At 46.8% G+C, this 17,601-nt stretch overlaps 1 protein-coding gene across 1 annotated transcript in view; it reads right to left on the bottom strand.

The window, feature by feature from the left end:
* LOC119330703 (putative zinc transporter At3g08650) overlaps nt 1–1,593 on the bottom strand; it is a 9,680-nt gene extending 8,087 nt beyond the window's left edge. Inside the window, exons 1-2 of the mRNA XM_037603827.1 lie at nt 1,341–1,593; nt 552–1,120 (exon numbers count right to left, since the gene is read on the bottom strand). Coding sequence (XP_037459724.1) covers nt 552–959 — 408 coding nt within the window. The 5' untranslated portion in view covers nt 960–1,120; nt 1,341–1,593. The remainder of the gene's footprint in view (nt 1–551; nt 1,121–1,340) is intronic.
* Between the last annotated feature and the right edge of the window lie 16,008 nt (nt 1,594–17,601).

Raw genomic sequence — 17,601 nt, 5'->3', positions numbered from 1 at the left:
GCCGGCGAGTCGGCGCCGTCTCGCGCGGTCAAGAGCTCATCCGCCTCCCTCCTTCCCCTACAAACTCCGCCCTAGACCCGGTAGAACCCTAGTTCCTACCAAACCGCATCTAAGCAGCTCGCACAATGCCCACATAAACAAATTTCGGCCAGAGCAGACTAATGTGTTCTGCCCGCTGGACGTGGCACTTCATCATGAAACCTAATGATTTTGTTTAATTCTTTCACTGAAACATCCAGCTGACTTGACTAGTGCACTTCCTTCAACTGCCTGCGCTTCAGACTTAACCCTGGCAGCTACAAAAATTGTGGATCCAAGACTATGTAAGTAGGCTCATACTGCTAAACCATCAGCATGCTGACAGATACTTGGACAGAAGAAAGCCATCTCGGAGTAAACTAAAGTTTTTTCTTGAGCTAGAGCATACATCATAGGTGCCTTAACTACTTCTTTCGACTATAATAGTTGTGGTTGTATATCTGGCAATAAATCAGTCGATGTAAATGATCAATGATATCGCTAAACGACAAAGAGTATGAAGCAAGATTTACCTTCTTGCAAAGCCAAATAAAGATCCCTCCACTCAAAATCCCAAAAACAACCCAACTCCCACTGCCGTACATCTGCCCTTCCTGCACAAGATCAAAACTTGCTGCCAACATCACCCCAGCTGCCAACCCATTGCAAAGGCCTGCCCATTGGGCCTCTAGCTCCAGGAAAAAGAAGGGAAGTGCTCCCAACCCTGTTGCTGCAGCCATCGCAAGCGTCGACCATGCAACAACATACACCGACACCCTTCCACTTTGGGACACATCATGTCTACCAGCATCCTCTAGCTTCAGATCTGGTGCCTCCTGTGTTACACGCACATGACCAACCTCGGTCTGGGCAACCGCCGAAACTTCCCCAATGAGTAGGAAGAGCAGGCAGACTAAAACCACTCCGACTTTTCTATCCATGGTTACTTGTACTTCAGATATTCAGCAAGCTCATAAGCCCCGGGCAGAATCAGGGCATTGGCCATAATAACAAATTCATCCAGTAGTTACCTCAACACCCGCATCAGTCTTGCAACAAATTATTCATGATTCCTGAATGCAACTGCAAGAAAGCTCCAATCCTGCAAGCCGACATTTGACACGGTTAGATACAACAAACAGTTCACAGATTGAAGAAAAACTTTCCCCAGTGAGCGACAAGCTAAGGACACCAAGATTCGGGTCAGGCACATCCATGACGACGCCCACTCCACAACAAGCCGGTCCAACCAGTTAATCCAAGGAAAGATCCAACCTTTACGCAAGAAACCAATGTCAGGGCGTGGAGCATAAGTCAATTACCTCGATTCGTGGGTGGATGCGCTTCCAAAGAACCTCCCAATTAGACCGAATGGAGGGGCCCGAATTGGGGTGTTCAATCGGTAGCGGCGAGCCGCCGGACCAGCAGGATCAGTGGAGCGTGGAATCGGTGGGATCTAATGGTGAAGAAACCCGAGAGCGGAGAGGAAAGAGAGGATATAGGAAACTCTAGGGAAGGCTGGCAGCTTGCGGCGCACACGGGTCTAACTACCGTGACGGTCGGTCGCGGCAGGGAGATGTGCGATGCGTTCGCAGTTGAGATGTGCTGCGACGGCACGTTTCATGCCACAGCTGTAGCGTACTGTCGTTCAGCGCGCCCTTTACTTTCATCCATGGTTTACAAATGAGATAAATACATTCATGGTCACTCAATTTGAGTCTGAAGCACACTACGATCACTGTACTTTAGAATACACTTGTTACGGTCATTATATACGTTCTGCAGTGATTATAAGGTCACTGGATCACCATATAGCACCGTATTTGATCTGTTGACCGGTCAACGTGACATCTAGTACAGCCGCGGCATTGCATTTTTTTTCTGACTTGTAGGTCTCGCCTGTAAGTGGAGGAAGAAAGAATAAAATATATAATGGGCAAAACGCACACTACGATCACTGTACTTTAGAATACGCTTGTTACGGTCATTATATACGTTCTGCAGTGATTATACAGTCACTGAATCACCATATAGCACCGTATTTGATCTGTTGACCGGTCAACGTGACATCTAGTACAGCCGCGGCATTGCATTTTTTTTTCTGACTTGTAGGTCCCGCCTGTAAGTGGAGGAAGAAAGAATAAAATATATAATGGGCAAAACGCGAGAAGAACGGGGAATCGAACCTGCGATCACTTGGCGGCAAGTCTCGCGCATCAACCAACTGAGCTAACAACAATGCGCGTTATGTAAGGGAACCACAACTTTATTATTATAACGAACACATACATTTCGCATTTCTCATGTGCGAGCTCGCCCAGATATGGGCCGGCCCATTTCATGTTTTCACGCTTTTCTTCAACCGCCTTTTCTTTTTATATATTTTGTCGTTCGATTTTATTTTTATATTCTTGTTTATCTCATTATTTTTTCAATATTAAAATTCTAAATATTTTCTGAAATTTCAGGAATATCTTTTGACATTTTCTATTATTTTTAAATTCGCGTCCAATACGTGCACATGTATTCCTGTTTGAAAGTTGGAAATATTTTTGTGCAATTCGTGCACAATTTGTGTGCATGTGTTCCTGGTTTTGAATTTTGCTCCTATTTTGGGAACAAAATTTTAGATTCACAAGCAATTTCGAATTCAAGAACTTTTTTTTTGGAAAAATAATTGACAACCGCACGGCACAAATAAAACACAGACAAAAAACACTAACACGCATACACTCACAGAGCTATATAGCACAAACGAAAAAACACAATTTAACAAATAACACAGACACAACACGTCGTACGACTATAATATGCTTGACAGTCGTATGTGCAACACAAGCTAGCGTCGGTCGAGTTGGTTTCTGAGCGATTTCCGTAATCCCGAGGTCTCAGGTTCTATTCCTCTCCAACACACAAAAATTTCATTTTATTTATTTCTTCTGTTTGACTGATATGTGGGACCCGTATGGCAGAGAGAAAACAACAGTCAACAGATTGCCACATTGACCGGAGTTGACCGGTCAACAGATCAAAATACACAGCTATACGAAAAACCAGTGACCGTATAATCAACGTAAAACATATATGATGACCGTAACGAGCGTATTCTAAAGTACAGTGACCGTACTGTGCTTCGGACTCAACTTTAATGACCGTGAGTGTATTTATCTCTTTACAAATCTCCACTGTCAAAGGAGTGTCAATAGTCCGATACATACGGTTTAGTTTTGCCTCCCTCACACTAAAAAACAAATCTCACTAGTTCGTACCACACATAATTCACCTCCCCCTCTCTCTATCCAACTCATCCATGTGTCCAACTTTTTCCTAGGGTTCCCCGCCTCCGCCCCCACTCTCTTCCTCCGTCGTCGTCATCGTGGAACTCTGGGGCAGGGTTGCCGCTGACGGAGCTAAATCCGACAGATCTCGGAGTAGGATCCCGAGCTAGACGATCGGACATTACGGTAACAAGTACACAAGTTTTTCCCAGGTTCAGGCTCTCCGAAGAAATAAAATTCTACAGCATGCTTGTGTTTATTTATTTGGATTGGAGTATAGATGATCTACCCTACCCTGTGATTGTTGTCTGTCTAGATGTATTTGATCGACTAGTGCAACCCCAGTTTAAATAAGTTGCCGGAGGCCTGGAATTACAAGAGTCCTAGTCGGCTATATTGGTGGAGAGGACTCTTCCACGGATGAGTCATTTTCTTGTACAACGGGACTACTTGTAGATCGCCATGGGACGCCCAAAAGTGGCCCCGGATGGAACCGACCTAGGTGTCCTCGACCCCGTCCATGAGGCCGGGAGTCGACATGGTGAGAGGCCCCCTAGATGTGGCACCGTCGATATCCCCTGAACCGGTCTTCAAGTCTGGTCGGACCTCGACTCATTTGAACTGTCTTCATCTTTAATTGTCGGTCTTGAAACTGGTTCAACGAGAACTTCCCCCAATCAGTGTATTATTGCACCCAAGCTACGATGTTGGACTGCATATGAGGTTACTAAAACCACCTCGGTCTCTGAAAATATTGGAGGAGTATGATCGAGCTGCACGTCGAAAAAGCCCCCCCCAGCCAACTGCTCGCAGCCGGCCTCCAAGCCGGACTACTTTTGAAGTGGTGCACACTACCTCGATCTTGAGTTGTCGATGAAGATGGACGGCCTCCACAAAAAAAAACCTGCTAAGCCAGTTTCTGTGAGCTGATTTTTTGCATAATTTTTTCGGTTGGTGCAATTTATTCTCCGTCGAGACATATAGCTATTAGCCCTCAAGGCGTGTGTCGGCTTAAAATCCAGTATGCACTTGAAGGATAAAATTAAACGGTTGATCCCAGTAGCCCACGAGACTCAGTCGATTCGCAAAAGTCGACTTGAGGATCGAATTCTTGCTTCCTAGCATACTTCAGGAAAAATCTGCGGTGTGTAGTAGCCTCAAAGACTCGGGTCGAGCGCGAGTGGTCGACCTGAGGATCAAAATCTCCTCAGAAAGCATATTGTGCTTTGAATTTCCTACATTGAATCGTCAATGCAGTAGCCTCGAGACTCGCATCGGGCAACATGGCCGACGTGAGGATCGCATCTCCTCGAGAACTAGCTCAACCGAGTACGGTGTTTTGGCACAAGAAGGCCTCAAGGTGTGTACCAGCTCAAAATCCGTTATGCACCTAGAACCTTATAGCACTTTAGAACATGGCCGACGTGAGGATTGCATCTCCTCGAGAACTAGCTCAACCGAGTATGGTGTTTTGGCATAAGAAGGCATCAAGGTGTGTACCAGCTCAAAATCTGTTATGCACCTAGAACCTTATAGCACTTTTAGCACTTGTGCCTTTTGTCATCACCAAGGTGCAGCTTGGCAGAGAAGATGTTGTGTTGCAGGATCGAATCCTCTTGGGAACTACCTCAACTGAGCAGTAGTGTTTGGGCATAAGTAGTCCACATGCCAGTTTTGTAGGATTTGTCAATCAACCTGTCAGATGCCGGCATGGAAATAATTTAGCCGTCTTGTTAGCCTTAACAGCCTCCACGTCGGGTCTATGTGACCAATCGGCTGAGCCGCGAGATGCCGGGATGGAAAGTTTAGCTATCTTGCGGTGTGGATTGACACACTTAAGGACAATTTTGTGGGACTCGTCGTTCGACCTACGAGATGCTAGCATGGATAATTTAGTCATCTTGTGGTCTGGGCTTATAACAACCTCCAGGCTGATTCTGCGGGACTCATTGGTTTTTGGTCGGTTTGGTTTTTATTAAAATAATGTTCTGGTCTAAATCTAAATAATTGTGTTAAGGCTTTTAACTTCAACCTCCTCGGCCAAAAGGCAAGCTTGGAGTGCTTGATACGTCCATTTTGTATCATGATTTCCTACTGTTATTCATAATGTTTTTATGCATAATAATGTTTTTTGGAGTATTTCTAATGCCTTTTCTCTCATAATATGCAAGGTTTCCACAAAGAGGGAGAATGCCGGTAGCTGGAATTCTGGACCTGAAAAAGCTACGTCAGAGTTACCTATTCCGCATATCTTCAAATGAGCTAAAAATTTATGGAGAATTATTTTGCAATATATGAAAAATGTTGGAGTAAATAACTACCGGAGGGGCCCCACCAGGTGTGCACAACCCACCTGGGCGCGCGAGGGAGCCCAGGCGCGCCCTGGTGGGTTGTGCCCTCCTCGACCCACCTTTGGTGCCCATCTTTTGGTATATAGGTCATTTTGACCTAGAAAAAATCGGGAGGGGACTTTCGGGACGAAGCGCCGCCGTCTCGAGGCGGAAGTTGGGCAGGAGCACTTTTGCCCTCCGGCGGAGCGATTCCGCTGGGGGAACTTCCCTCCTGGAGGGAGAAATCCTCCTCATCATCATCACCAACAACTCTCCCATCTTTAGGAAGGCAATCTCCATCAACATCTTCAACAACACCATCTCCTCTCAACCCCTAGTTCATCTCTTGTGTTCAACTTTGTACCGGAACCTTAGATTGGTACTTGTGGGTGACTAGTAGTGTTGATTACATCCTGTAGTTGATTACTATACGGTTTGTTTGATGGAAGATTATATGTTCAGATCCATTATGCTATTTAATACCCTCTGATCTTGAGCATGATTATCATTTGTGAGTAGTTACTTTTGTTCTTGAGGTCACGGGAGAAATCTTGTTGCAAGTAATCATGTGAACTTGATATGTGTTCAATGTTTTGATGATATGTATGTTGTGATTCCCTTTGAGGTGTCATGTGAACGTCGACTACATGGCACTTCACCTTATTAGGGCCTAAGGGAATGCATTGTGGAGTAGTTATTAGATGATGGGTTGCTAGAGTGACAGAAGCTTAAACCCTAGTTTATGCGCTACTTCGTAAGGGACTAATTTGGATCCAAAAGTTTAATGATATGGTTAGATTTTATTTTAATACTTTTCTCATAGTTGTGGATGCTTGCGAGGGAGTTAATCATAAGTAGGAGGTTTGTTCAAGTAAGAACAACACCTAAGCACCGGTCCACCCACATATCAAATTATCAAAGTAGCGAACACGAATCAAATTAATATGATGAAAGTGGCTGGATGAAATTCCCGTGTACCATCAAGAAAGCTTTGCTTATCATAAGAGACCATTTTGGCATGTCCTTTGTCACAAAAGGATTGGGCTACCTTGCTACACTTTATTTTGATGGGAATCATTGCATGGAAAACAAAAAATTTCTACGCCATCTATTCATGGAAATGCATAGCAACGAGGGGGAGAGTGTGTCACCCTCGAAGACCGTAAGCGAAAGCGTTTCACAATGCGGTTGATGTAGTCGAACTTTCTTCGTGATCCACCGATCAAGCACCGAACGTACGGCACCTCCGACTTCTGCACGCATTCAACTCAGTGACATCCCTCGTCTTCTTGATCCAGCAAGACATCGAGGTAGTAGATGAGTCCCGTCAGCATGACGGCGTGGTGACGGTAATGGTGAAGTGATCCTCGCAGGGCTTCGCCTAAGCACCGCGAGAATATGACCGGGGGAATATGACCGGGGGTGTAAACTGTGGAGGGGGGGCGCCGCACATGGCTAGGCAATTGTCTGGTGTGTGCTAGGGGCGCCCCCACATATACATAGGTGGGAGGAGAGGGGAGAGGCTAGTAGGCGCCCCAAGTAGGACCTAATCCTACTTGGGATCCTCCCAAGCCGCCCCTGCCATATATATCGGAGGGGGAAGGAAAGAGGGGAGTAGGAAGGGGGAATCCTATTCCTTTCTTTCCTTCCCTCCTTCCCCTTTCCTTCTCCACCTTGTCTGACCCATATGGAGGGGTGCACCAACCCCTTATGGCTCGTGTGTTCCCCCTCTTGGCCCATAAGGCCCATATCTTTTGCCGGGGGTGTCCGGAACCCCTTCCGGTGATCCGATATGTACCCGGTACCCTCCAGAACACTTCCAGTGTCCGAATACTGTTGTCATATATATCAATCTTTACCTCTCTACCATTTAGAGACTCCTCGTCATGTCCATGATCTCATCCCGGACTCCGGACAACATTAGGTCACCAAATCACATAACTCATATAATACAATATCGTCATCGAACATTAAGCTTGCGGACCCTACGGGTTCGAGAACTATGTAGACATGACCGAGACACCTCTCCGGTCAATAATCAATAGCGGAACCTGGATGCTCATATTGGCTCCTACATATTCTACGAAGATCTTTATCGCTCGAACCGTTATGACAACATACATAATTCCCTTTGTCTATCGGTACGTTACTTGCCCGAGATTCGATTGTCGGTATCTTCATACGTAGTTCAATCTCATTATCGGCAAGTCTCTTTACTCATTCCGTAATACATCATCTCGTGACCAACTCCTTAGTCGTTTGCTTGCAAGCTTATGATGTGTATTACCGAGAGGGCCCAGAGATACCTCTCTGATACTCAGAGTGAAAAATCCTAATCTTGATCTATGCCAACTCAACAGACACCTGCAGAGATACCTATAGAGCATCTTTATAATCACACAGTTACGTTGTGACGTTTGATAGCACACAAGGCATACCTCTGGTATTCGGGAGTTGCATAATCTCATAGTCGAAGGAATATGTATTTGACATGAAGAGAGCAATAGCAATAAAACTGAACGATCATTATGCTAAGCTAACAGGTGGGTCTTGTCCATCACATCATTCTCCTAATGATGTGATCCCGTTATCAAATGACAACTCGTGTCCATGGTTAGGAAACCTTAACCATCTTTGATCAACGAGCTAGTCTAGTAGAGGCTTACTAGGGACACTATGTTTGTTTATGTATTCACACATGTATTAAGGTTTCCGATTAATACAATTCTAGCATGAATAATAAATCTTTATCATGAATAAGGAAATATAAAATAACAACTTTATTATTGCCTCTATGGCATATTTCCTTTAGTCTCCCACTTGCACTAGAGTCAATAATCTAGCTCACATCACCATGTGATTTAACACCCATAGTTCACATCGCCATGTGACCAACACCCAAAGAGTTTAGGTGTGATCATGCTTTGCTTGAGAGAAGTTTAGTCAACGGGTCTGCCATGTTCAAATCCGTATGTATTTCGAAAATTTCTATGTCTACAATGCTCTGCATGGAGCACTACAAAAAAAAGACACATCCATGACATTTTGGGCCGAACGAATTTTTTTCTATCATGTTTATGACACTTCTATGACGATAATTATGACAAAACCCAGTATCATCATAGATGTGGTGGGCTCCTACTTCTATGAAAAAAAATCATGACAGAAAATGGGCTTTTCGTCCTGGGCGGGTCGGATACGCAGCTGCATGACATTCTTTGGGACGTCCATGATGGAAAAAACCATGGTAGAAGCAAGGGCGAGGAAAATATCGAGGAGTTCCCGGTTACGGTGGGTGGTTGGGGCTGAGCAATGCACGGAGGAATTGCACGTTTCTCTCTTAAACGTATGCGCGTGGGTGCGAGGCGTTGGGCTCTAACTGAACCCGAGCGAGGTGTTCGCCTACTGAACCCGAGCGATTGCACTGGCTACGCGTTATTGAACCCGAGCGATCGATCGATCCCTGGCTGTTAACTGAACCCAAGCGAGCAATTCCTTCACCACTGCTGCTAATCGAAGCCGATTGAACCTGCTGCCTCTTAATGAACAGTGAGCGTTGTTCGGGGTTGGATGAACAGTTCCAAGTGGGGGTTGAATAAACATGACCCCGTGGTAGTAGAGGCCATTATCATTGGATGAACAGGACCCCGTGGAGGGCTGTTTGAACAATAGCCGGTGGAGGGCTGGATGAACAGTAGCCCGTGGAGGGGTGGTTGAACAGTAGCCGGTGGAGGCTGGATGAACAGGAGCCCATGGATGACCAGTAGCTGGTGGAGGTAGGAGGGATACACCATGGATGAACAGTCGTAGGTGGAGGCTGGAGGAGGTCGACGATGGATGAACAGTAGCTCATGGAGGCTAGAGCGAGGTAGTAGACGGTGGATGAACAGTAGCCTTGGAGTCCCATTTTGCGGTATGCCACACCCCTCCCGATGAACAGGACCCCCGTTTCGACCATAGGAGGTCGAAGAGAAGTCTGTTTCCTCCGTTTTGTGGTACGCCACACCCCTCCCTATCAATAGGACCCCGTTTCGACCGTAGGAGGTCGAAGAGAAGTCTGTTTCCTCTGTTTTGCGGTACACCACACCCCTCCCGGTGAACAGGATCCCGTTTCGACCATAGGCGGTCGAACAGAAGGCCGTTTCCTCCTTCTGCGTACGCCATGCCTCGTTTCGGCTGTTCCGTCCTAGCCGGTTGGCTCCCGATGAACACGACGACGCAATTTCTCCGTTCCGACCCAGCCAGTTGGTTGCCGATGAACAGGACGCCGTCGCTGCTCTCCGCTGCCTCTCCATGTACACAAGCCTTGGACGTACGTATGCGCAAGTAGGCATTCAAGACCCCGCCGGTATGTATGTACGTGTCTGTATTTAATTTCTTGCACCCTGGTTGTACGTACATGTACACGATATTGACGGAACTGCGTGACATGCTACGTCTGCGCCTCTACTACGACACGTGCCCTTCCTTACTCGGCCACGGTTCATTATTGCAGCGATAAGGAGGTGCCTCCTTATTCTCCCCCTGACAGATAGGTCCTGACTTTCAGGGAGGATAAGGAGGCACTTCCTTGCATGCGAAGTTATTGCTGGTGGGTCCCAGCTGTCAGGGGGAGAATCATTTTTTTGCCCATAATATGGACACACTTCCTTGCATGCAAAGATGTAGCTGGTGGGTCCCAGCAGCCAGGAGGAAATGTTTTTTTGCCGAAATACGGTGGCCCATCCGGTGGGTCCCTGCTGTCAGGTGGAGGAATAATTATTTTACGTGTAATAAGGTTGCACTTCCTTGCTGCGGCTATGGGCCTAGCTGTCAGCCTCTCCATGTATAGTACTCTTCCGATGGAAGTCGTTCCTTGATCACATTGACCATGCCACGCCGAGAGCACCAAGGCGGTGGACGACGGCAAGGCCTAGGAAGGGGATGACGTGGAGCCGGGGAAGACGCAGTAGTCGATGCCCATGCCGAGAGGAGTACGAGGGTTGACTGGTTCAGCTACGGTGTGAGGCTGTCATCGCCGCAGAATAACAGGGGCTATGGGTGAGTAGAGGGATGGCCTGGCCAGAGGTTGGAGTAGAGTGGGGCGGTGAGGCTTGCGCTGCAGCAGAGCCGGCCACGGGAGGCAGGAGTAGGCGGCACGACCGGCGCTGGTTTGGGCGGCTGCAGCAAGAAGACCAGAGGTTGAAGAAGCACTACAGCCGTTGCATGGACATCGTACGGTCATTAGAGCTAGAATCTTTCATATTGACTAAGTTGGCAAAGCCCTCCGTCCGCGTCAACCTAGTAGGCCCACAAGTCAGCCTCCCACTATGGTGGGTCCCAGCTAGCAGGGGGAGTGTTCATTTTTTGTGTGTTAACCACGCCGTGCCGAGCGCATCCAAGGTGGTGGACGACGGCGAGGCCTCGGACAACAACGAGCCAGAGATAGGAAGACGCGGGAGTGGAGTCACAGACAAAGAGGTGTAAGAGGGTTAACTGGTTCTGGTGCGGCGTGGTTCGGCAGTCGGTGGAGAAGAACATGAGGTGTGGAGGGGTGGAGGGATGGCCTGGCCAACGGTGGGGTAGTGCTTCACAGCGAAGCGTGCTAAATAGAGCTGCTAGCAACAGGAGGCGGGAGCAGGTGGTCCCGGTGGCGCTGAAGTAAGAAGACGAGAGATTGAAGATGGATGACGGTCGTTGGATGTAAATCCAATGGCTATCGATGTCAGAATCATTTGTTGACTAAGTTGACAATGACTTGCGTTGGCTTCGACCTATTGGCCCACATTTCAGCCTACAAAAATGTGGCACATATTCTGTTGGGAAACGTTGCATAAAATAAAAAAAAATCCTACGTTCACCATGATCAATCTATGGAGTCATCTAGCAACGAGAGGGGAGTGCATCTACATACCCTTGTAGATCGCGTGCGGAAGCGTTCAAGAGAACGGGGTTGAGGGAGTCGTACTCGTCGTGATCCTAGCGCCGAACAGACGACACCTCCGCGTTCAACACACGTACAGTTGGGAAGACGTCTCCTCCTTCTTGATCCAGCAAGGGGGAAGGAGAGGTTGATGAAGATCCAGCAGCACGACGACATGGTGGTGGATGCAGCTGTGAACACGGTAGGGCTTCGCCAAGCTTCTGCGAGAGGGAGAGGTGTAGCAAGGGGAGAGGGAGGCGCCAAGAGCATGGGTGCGGCTGCCCTCCCTCCCCCCCTTTATATAGGCCCCCTAGGGGGGGCGCCGGCCCTAGGAGATGCAATCTCCAAGGGGGGCGGCGGCCATGGGGGAAACTTGCCCCCCAAGCCAGGTGGAGGCGCCCCCACCCCTAGGGTTTCCAATCCTAGGTGCAGGGGGGCCAAGGGGGGGCGCACCAGCCCACCAAGGGCTGGTTCCCCTCCCACTTCAGCCCATGGGGCCCTCTGGATAGGTGGCCCCACCCGGTGGACCCCCGGGACCCTTCTGGTGGTCCCGGTACAATACCGGTGACCCCCGAAACTTTCCCGATGGCCGAAACCTGACTTCCTATATATAACTCTTCACCTCCGGACCATTCCGGAACTCCGAACAACTTTCGGGTTACTGCATACTCATATCTCTACAACCCTAGCGTCACCGAACCTTAAGTGTGTAGACCCTACGGGTTCGGGAGACATGTAGATATGACCGAGACGCCTCTCCGGTCAATAACCAACAGCGGGATCTGGATACCCATGTTGGCTCCCACATGCTCCTTGATGATCTCATCGGATGAACCACGATGTCGAGGATTCAATCAATCCCGTATACAATTCCCTTTGTCAATCGGTGCGTTACTTGCCCGAGACTCGATCGTCGGTATCCCAATACCTCGTTCAATCTCGTTACCGGCAAGTCACTTTACTTGTACCGTAATGCATGATCCCGTGACCAGACACTTGGTCACATTGAGCTCATTATGATGCATTACCGAGTGGGCCCAAAGATACCTCTCCGTCATACAGAGTGACAAATCCCAGTCTCGATTCGTGCCAACCCAACAGACACTTTCGGAGATACCCGTAGTGCACCTTTATAGTCACCCAGTTACATTGTGACGTTTGGCACACCCAAAGCACTCCTACGGTATCCGGGAGTTGCACAATCTCATGGTCTAAGGAAATGATACTCGACATTTGGAAAAGCTCTAGCGAAACGAACTATACGATCTTTGTGCTATGCTTAGGATTGGGTCTTGTCCATCACATCATTCTCCTAATGATGTGATCCCGTTATCAATGACATCCAATGTCCATAGTCAGCAGACCATGACTATCTGTTGATCAACGAGCTAGTCAACTAGAGGCTCACTAGGGACTTGTTGTGGTCTATGTATTCACACATGTATTACGATTTCCGGATAATACAATTATAGCATGAACAATAGACAATTATCATGAACAAAGAAATATAATAATAACCATTTTATTATTGCCTCTAGGGCATATTTCCAACAGTCTCCCACTTGCACTAGAGTCAATAATCTAGTTACATTGTGATGTATCGAACACCCATTGCGTTCTGGTGTTGATCATGTTTTGATCTAGGGAGAGGTTTAGTCAACGGATCTGCTACATTCAGGTCCGTATGCACTTTACAAATATCTATGTCTCCATCTTGAACATTTTCACGGATGGAGTTGAAGCGACGCTTGATGTGCCTGGTCTTCTTGTGAAACCTGGGCTCCTTGGCAAGTGCAATAGCTCCAGTGTTGTCACAGAAGAGTGTGATCGGCCCCGACACATTGGGTATGACTCCTAGGTCGGTGATGAACTCCTTCACCCAGATAGCTTCATGCGCTGCCTCCGAGGCTGCCATGTACTCCACTTCACATGTAGATCCCGCCACGACGCTCTGCTTGCAACTGCACCAGCTTACTGCCCCACCATTCAAAATATACACGTATCCGGTTTGTGACTTAGAGTCATCCAGATCTGTGTCGAAGCTAGCGTCGACGTAACCCTTTACGACGAGCTCTTCATCACCTCCATATACGAGAAACATATCCTTAGTCCTTTTCAGGTACTTAAGGATGTTCTTGACTGCTGTCCAGTGTTCCATGCCGGGATTACTTTGGTACCTTCCTACCAAACTTACGGCAAGGTTTATATCAGGTCTGGTACAGGTCATGGCATACATGATAGACCATATGGCTGAGGCATAGGGGACGACACTCATCTTTTCTCTATCTTCTGCCGTGGTCGGGCATTGAGCCGAGCTCAATTTCACACCTTGCAACACAGACAAGAACCCCTTCTTGGACTGATCCATATTGAACTTCTTCAATATCTTATCAAGGTATGTGCTTTGTGAAAGACCTATGAGGCGTCTCGATCTATCTCTATAGATCTTGATGCCTAATATGTAAGCAGCTTCTCCAAGGTCCTTCATTGAAAAACACTTATTCAAGTAGGCCTTTATGCTGTCCAAAAGTTCTATATCATTTCCCATCAAAAGTATGTCATCCACATATAATATGAGAAATGCTACAGAGCTCCCACTCAATTTCTTGTAAACGCAGGCTTCTCCATAAGTCTGCATAAACCCAAATGCTTTGATCATTTCATTAAAGCGAATGTTCCAACTCCGAGATGCTTGCACCAGCCCATAGATGGAGCGCTGGAGCTTGCATACCTTGTTAGCATTCTTAGGGTCGACAAAACCTTTCGGCTGCATCATATACAGTTCTTCCTTAAGGTGACCATTAAGGAATGCCGTTTTGACGTCCGTTTGCCATATCTCATAATCATAGTATGCGGCAATTGCTAACATGATTTAGACAGACTTCAGCTTCGCTACGGGAGAGAATGTCTCATCGTAGTCAATCCCTTGAACTTGTCGATAACCCTTAGCGACAAGTCGAGCTTTATATATGGTAACATTACCATCCGCGTCCGTCTTCTTCTTAAAGATCCATTTGTTTTCTATTGCTCGCCGATCATCGGGCAAGTTTGTCAAAGTCCACACTTTGTTTTCATACATGGATCCTATCTCGCATTGCATGGCTTCAAGCCATTTGTTGGAATCTGGGCCCGCCATCGCTTCTTCATAGTTCGAAGGTTCACCGTTGTCTAACAACATGATTTCCAAGACAGGGTTGCCGTACCACTCTAGTGCGGAACGTGTCCTTGTGGACCTTCGAAGTTCAGTAGGAGCTTGATCCGAAGTATCTTGATCATCATCATTAACCTCCTCTCTTGTCGGTGCAGGCACCACAGGAACATATTCCTGAGTTGCGCTACTCATCGTTTCAAGAGGTAGTACTTCAGCAAGCTCTACTTTCCTCCCACTTAATTCTTTCGAGAGAAACTCTTTCTCCAGAAAGGACCCGTTCTTGGCAACAAAGATCTTGCCCTCGGATCTTAAGTAGAAGGTATACCCAATGGTTTCCTTAGGGTATCCTATGAAGACGCATTTTTCCGACTTGGGTTCGAGCTTCTCAGGTTGAAGTTTCTTGACATAAGCATCACATCCCCAAACTTTTAGAAACGACAACTTAGGTTTCTTCCCAAACCATAATTCATACGGTGTCGTCTCAATGGATTTAGACGGTGCCCTATTTAAAGTGAATGTAGCTGTCTCTAGAGCGTATCCCCAAAATGATAGCGGTAAATCGGTAAGTGACATCATAGATCACACCATATCCAATAGAGTGCGATTACAACGTTCAGACACACCATTTCGCTGAGGTGTTCTAGGCGGCGTGAGTTGTGAAACGATTCCACAATTCCTTAAGTGCGTACCAAATTCGTGACTTAAATATTCACCCCCACGATCTGATCGTAAGAACTTTATCTTTCGGTCACGTTGATTCTCTACCTCATTATGAAATTCCTTGAACTTTTCAAAGGTTTCAGACTTGTGTTTCATCAAGTAGACATACCCATATCTACTCAAGTCATCAGTGAGAGTGAGAACATAACGATATCCTCCGCGAGCCTCAACGCTCATTGGACCGAACACATCAGTATGTATGATTTCCAATAAGTTGGTTGCTCGCTCCATTGTTTCGGAGAACGGAGTCTTGGTCATTTTGCCCATGAGGCATGGCTCGCATGTGTCAAACGATTCATAATCTAGAGACTCTAAAAGTCCATCAGCATGGAGCTTCTTCATGCGCTTGACACCAATGTGACCAAGGCGGCAGTGCCACAAGTATGTGGGACTATCGTTATCAACTTTACATCTTTTGGTATTCACACTATGAATGTGTGTAACATTACGCTCGAGATTCATTAAGAATAAACCATTCACCAGCGGGGCATGACCATAAAGCATATCACTCATATAAATAGAACAACCATTATTCTCGGATTTAAATGAGTAGCCATCTCGAATTAAACGAGATCCTGATACAATGTTCATGCTCAAAGCTGGTACTAAATAACAATTATTGAGGTTTAAAACTAATCCCGTAGGTAAATGTAGAGGTAGCGTGCCGACGACGATCACATCGACCTTGGAACCATTCCCGACGTGCATCGTCACCTCATCCTTCGCTATTCTCCGCTTATTCCGCATCTCCTGCTTTGAGTTACAAATATGAGCAACTGCACCGGTATCAAATACCCATGAGCTACTACGAGCACTGGTAAGGTACACATCAATTACATGTATATCACATATACCTTTGGTTTTGCCGGCCTTCTTGTCCGCTAAGTACTTGGGGCAGTTCCACTTCCAGTGACCACTTCCCTTGCAATAAAAGCACTCAGTCTCAGGCTTGGGTCCATTGTTTGTCTTCTTCCCGGCAACTGGCTTACCGGGCGCGGCAACTCCCTTGCCGTCCTTCTTGAAGTTCTTCTTACCCTTGCCTTTCTTGAACTTAGTGGTTTTATTCACCATCAACACTTGATGTTCCTTTTTTATCTCTACCTCTGCTGATTTCAGCATTGAATATACCTCAGGAATGGTCTTTTCCATCCCCTGCATATTGAAGTTCATCACAAAGCTCTTGTAGCTTGGTGGGAGCGACTGGAGGATTTTGTCAATGATCGCGTCATCCGGGAGATTAACTCCCAGCTGAGTCAAGCAGTTGTGCAACCCAGACATCTTGAGTATGTGCTCACTAACAGAACTGTTTTCCTCCATCTTACAGCTGAAGAACTTGTCGGAGACTTCATATCTCTCGACCCGGGCATGAGCTTGGAAAACCATTTTCAGCTCCTCGAACATCTCATATGCTCCGTGTTGCTCAAAACGCTTTTGGAGCCCCGGTTCTAAGCTGTAAAGCATGCTGCACTAAACGAGGGAGTAATCATCAGCACGAGACTACCAAGCGTTCATAACATCTTGGTTCTCTGGGATTGGTGCTTCACCTAGCGGCGCTTCTAGGACATAATCTTTCTTGGCAGCTATGAGGATGATCCTCAGGTTCCGGACCCAGTCCGTATAGTTGCTGCCATCATCTTTCAGCTTGGTTTTCTCTAGGAATGCGTTGAAGTTGAGGTGGACATGAGCGTTCGCCATTTGATCTACAAGACATTTTGCAAAGCTTTTAGACTAAGTTCATGATAATTAAGTTCATCTAATCAAATTATTCAGACAGACATCCCTCTAGTCATCTAAGTGAAACATGATCCGAGTCAACTAGGCCGTGTCCGATCATCATGTGAGACGGACTAGTTAACATCGGTGAACATCTTCATGTTGATCGTATCTACTATATGAATCATGCTCGACCTTTCGGTCTTCCGTGCTCTGAGGCCATGTCTGTACATGCTAGGCTCGTCAAGTCAACCTAAGTGTATTACGTGTGTAAATCTGGCTTACACCCGTTGTATTCGAACGTTAGGATCTATCACACCCGATCATCACGTGGTGCTTCGAAACAACGAACCTTCGCAACGGTGCACAGTTAGGGGGAACACTTTTCTTGAAATTATTTCGAGGGATCATCTTATTTAAGCTACTGTCGTTCTAAGCAAATAAGATGTAAAACATGATAAACATCACATGCAATCAAATAGTGACATG

Source organism: Triticum dicoccoides, chromosome 1B, assembly GCF_002162155.2.
Source record: "Triticum dicoccoides isolate Atlit2015 ecotype Zavitan chromosome 1B, WEW_v2.0, whole genome shotgun sequence".
Lineage (NCBI taxonomy): Eukaryota > Viridiplantae > Streptophyta > Magnoliopsida > Poales > Poaceae > Triticum > Triticum dicoccoides.
This window is presented reverse-complemented; position numbering and strand designations above follow the sequence as displayed.